Source organism: Physeter macrocephalus, unplaced genomic scaffold (assembly GCF_002837175.3).
Source record: "Physeter macrocephalus isolate SW-GA unplaced genomic scaffold, ASM283717v5 random_1706, whole genome shotgun sequence".
Lineage (NCBI taxonomy): Eukaryota > Metazoa > Chordata > Mammalia > Artiodactyla > Physeteridae > Physeter > Physeter macrocephalus.
In genome coordinates, this window is record NW_021146764.1 from 1 (window position 1) to 3656 (window position 3656).

At 59.4% G+C, this 3656-nt stretch overlaps 1 protein-coding gene across 1 annotated transcript in view; it reads right to left on the reverse strand.

Annotated features, from left to right (window-relative positions):
- Positions 1-4: 4 nt before the first annotated feature.
- LOC102978278 (MAGUK p55 subfamily member 2) overlaps positions 5-3656 on the reverse strand; it is a gene marked incomplete at its 3' end in the record, with an annotated part of 16828 nt that continues 13176 nt past the window's right edge. Inside the window, exons 3-9 of the mRNA XM_028487031.2 lie at positions 2441-2593; positions 2178-2327; positions 1600-1827; positions 684-815; positions 482-587; positions 332-400; positions 5-132 (exon numbers count right to left, since the gene is read on the reverse strand). Of these exons, the coding sequence (XP_028342832.1) occupies positions 5-132; positions 332-400; positions 482-587; positions 684-815; positions 1600-1827; positions 2178-2327; positions 2441-2593 (966 nt within the window). The remainder of the gene's footprint in view (positions 133-331; positions 401-481; positions 588-683; positions 816-1599; positions 1828-2177; positions 2328-2440; positions 2594-3656) is intronic.

Genomic DNA, 3656 nt, shown 5'->3' on the forward strand with positions numbered 1-3656 from the left:
CCCACATGATGAGTTTGTTCTTCAGGCTGCGCCGGCCCACACCCTGAGCCCCGATCAGCACCAGGGTTTTCCGGCGGAAGGGGGGCATGCGGGCCACCTCCTCATAAATGAGCAACTCGTGGCGGTCAAACTCTGGACACAGGGAGATGTCACTGCTCATCAGGTGAAGGGGGTGGGGCTGGGCTCTCAGGGAGGCCAAGGATAAGAGGGCTGGGGCCAAGGGCAGGAGGGAAAAACAGGGCAGGGCTCAGGGACAGGACTGGCAGCATAGAACCAGGAGATGCGCAAGTCACTGGTGGGGGAGCGGGGGAAGGGGGCCCCCAACACCCACCTGCATTCTTGGTGGTCAAATACATCATTCGCTTCTTTTTCTTTCCTGAAATACTGCCGCACAGGGCCCCTGGCCATAAGGAGATGAGCAAGTGAGGCCAGGCAGGGCCACATCAGATCCCAGATTAGAGGTCTGGGGGCAGGACTGTACCTGAGGTGGGTGTCAGCTCCAGGTCCCGCTTGACAAAGGCTTTCCGCTTCTCCTCCAGTAGCTGACTGGGGATGAGCCCAGCGCTGCCCCCTTCTACGTGGCACGCCTGAAATGACCGTGGGACAAAAATGTGCCTGAGTGAGCCCTCACCGCCCCCCCCGACACCATACCTGGAGAGACAGCATGGGTGCCCGGGGCTCACCTGCCACCAGTTGGCGTCGTCCTGGTTTACAATCTGAAGCAGGTCCCCAGCACTGAAGTGCAGGCCGGCTTCCTTGCAGGGGATAAGGCTGTCTCTGGCTGGGTCATAGTCAAAGTGGCATTTCACAAATACCTGGGCCAGGGATTTGGCAAAGGGTCAAGGGGAGAAGCAGGGGAAGGCTGGAGGGGGCGACGCCCATTCCTGTTGCCACCCCTACCCCGAGGGTGGGGGGGTGGGAGGGTCACACAGTTCACCTTCTGCCCCCTCCCCTCACAAAGATGAAAGAGACCCTGGCACCGCCCATCTAAAGGCATGATGCCGCAGGCCTGCCTGGTCCACCTCCCTGGTACCAGCCTCCCTCTGCATGCAGAACAAAAGGACTCAGAAGGATAGGGGATCTGCTCAGGCCTGGGGCCCTGGCCCCACCCACCAAGAAGGTGGGATCACCTGGTAAGGAACATGATCCTGGCCCCTGATGCAAGATCCCTCCGTCCCCCTACACCCTCCCTCGGAGGAGAGGGCTCTGGCAAAAGGCTAGACAGCCAATAGGAGAGGTGAGCAAAGCAGCGAGACCTCCACAATCCACCAACCTGAAGGCAGCTGTACAGAACACATGATAACCCAATTCCGGGCACCCGTGCCTACACGTAGGCACACGGAGGGCTGCACACGGTGCCGGAATTCATTTGTACACTCAGGTGCTCCAGGCTTTAGATGCGCGCACATCCCTTACACGTGCGCGTGAGTGCCCAAGACTAGGGCAAACGCGTGACCGCATTCGCCAGACGCATCTTGCTTGGAGTACACTGGTTGGTGAGGAGGGGCTCCCACCAGGAGGCCTGTGACCCTGGGCGCCGGGAAGCTCAGCCACCCCTTGGGCCTTGTGCTGGGTGAGGGGCTTGGTGGAGGGGCCCACCTGGCGGGGCAGGTGGGGCTCCTGGTAGCTGGGCAGGATCTTGAGGATAACGCTGCCGCTGGTGTTGCGCAGGAGCTCCTGCAGCGCGCGGGGGTCGCTGCCCACCGGCTGCCCGTTCACCTCCTTGATGATGTCGCCCACATGCAGTAAGCCTTGCTGAGCCACCATGCCCCCGTGCAGAATGCGTGCGATCACCAACTCGCCACCCTCCACGCGGAATGTCACGCCCTGGGGGACGGAGGGCGGGTATGATGAGGCGCCAGCTGCTCCAGGTGAGACTCTTCAAATGGGTCTCTTAAGAGCCCCTCCATTCTACCCTTCCACCCCCACCCTCACAGCGACCTTCTCTGCCACCTTCTGCCCAAATCCTTTACTTACAGGGGCACCAGTGGACTGAAAGTGGGCAGAATGGAGAGAGTCACCATGTCTGCGGTCTCCTGGGTGTGCTGGCGCCCGACCCTGGGCACAGCTGATCCCGTCTTCATCTTCAGCCCTCTCCTGACCAGACTTGATCCCCGCCGGTTACTCTCAATCCCCCCTCCCGAGAGTGCACCGCTGGCGCTGCCCAGCGCCCTCACCAGATGCTCTCCAGCCGTCTTGCGGATGCCCACCATGCGTACCGCATCAGGAGGCACGGGCTGGTTGCTGAACGTGGGGTCCAGGCCGGGGCTGGGGGGTGGTGTCTCATAGGTCTTTGAGGCCACAGAGTCGTGCGTCTCCAGGAGGGACTGGGGAGGTGGGGGGAAGAGGAGGGACCATGGGGCAGTGCCCCGAGATCCCTTCCCATCCCAGTTCTAACTTCCTGCCGGCGCCCACCCAGCAGCCCGGGAGAGGACCAAACCTGGAAGTGGGGCTCCTGGAGGATGCGGGCCAGCTCAGCCGCCGTGCTGCTCTGCTCGGCCAGCTGCGCCAGGTCCCGCAGGATCTCCTGCACCAGTTCCAGGTTGTTGTCCCGCACGGCCTCCAGCTTCGTCTCCTCCAGCCGCTCATGGGCCTGGGGGTGGGGGCCGAACAGGTGAAACCTGATGCTTCCCCAAGAGCACTGGGGTACCAAACAGTGCCCCCCCACCAGCTCCCAGGCATCTTCCCACCCCCAAATGCTGCCTTTAGACCCCATTCACAGCACTGCTCCTGGCATCAGTCTCGGAGCCTCACTCACTCAGACACAAGCACACTCACACGTGCGCACAGGTGCCTTGCTTTCTCCTTTCTCCCCCAAAACAGTGATTGGGACTCAGTTTAGGGAAGAGAGAATCCAAAGGATAAAATTTCATTTCCATCTCTTGCCACAGAGGGCCATTAAAATCATCAAACTGTCCCCAGCATCCGGAACCCTATAAGCATCTGAGTTCAAGGACAGCTTCTTCCACCCAACACCATGGTTGGATGGGGTCTTGGACACCCTGTAGCCCAGATTAAGGAAGCCAGGGAAGTGGAGTAGCTTGCCCAAGGCTTGGGTCTCCAAGCCTTGAGCCCAGTGTTCCCAGTGAAGAAGGGGACAAGATATCAGTACATGGTACCAGGAGAAGGCCCTGCACCTCCTTGTTGCTCTACTGACTCTGGGCTCCACGACAAGGTGGGCTCCATGACAAGGTGCTCTGAAAAGGGAAAAGGAAGCCTTTGCCAGTGACGAGCCCAGCGGGGAGAGTTATGTTATGTTAAGTGGGTAGAAAGGAGCCCCATTTCAGGGATATACATGGAGACTTTTTTTTCCCTCTGAATCATCTGAAAGACAGTTGCAGACAAAAAGTACTTCGCCTCAAAGTACTTCGGCATGAATCTCCTAAGAACAAACAGGAGATCTGCTATATAAACTACAGTGCCATTATCACATGCAAGAAATTCAGCACTGACACACTGATATAATATTATCTAATAGAAAGTCCATGTCCATGTTCACTGTTGTCTCAAAAATATTCTTTAGGGCTTCCCTGGTGGCGCAGTGGTTGCGCGTCCGCCTGCCGATGCAGGGGAACCAGGTTCGCGCCCCGGTCTGGGAGGATCCCACGTGCCGCGGAGCGGCTGGGCCCGTGGGCCATGGCCGCTGGGCCTGCGCG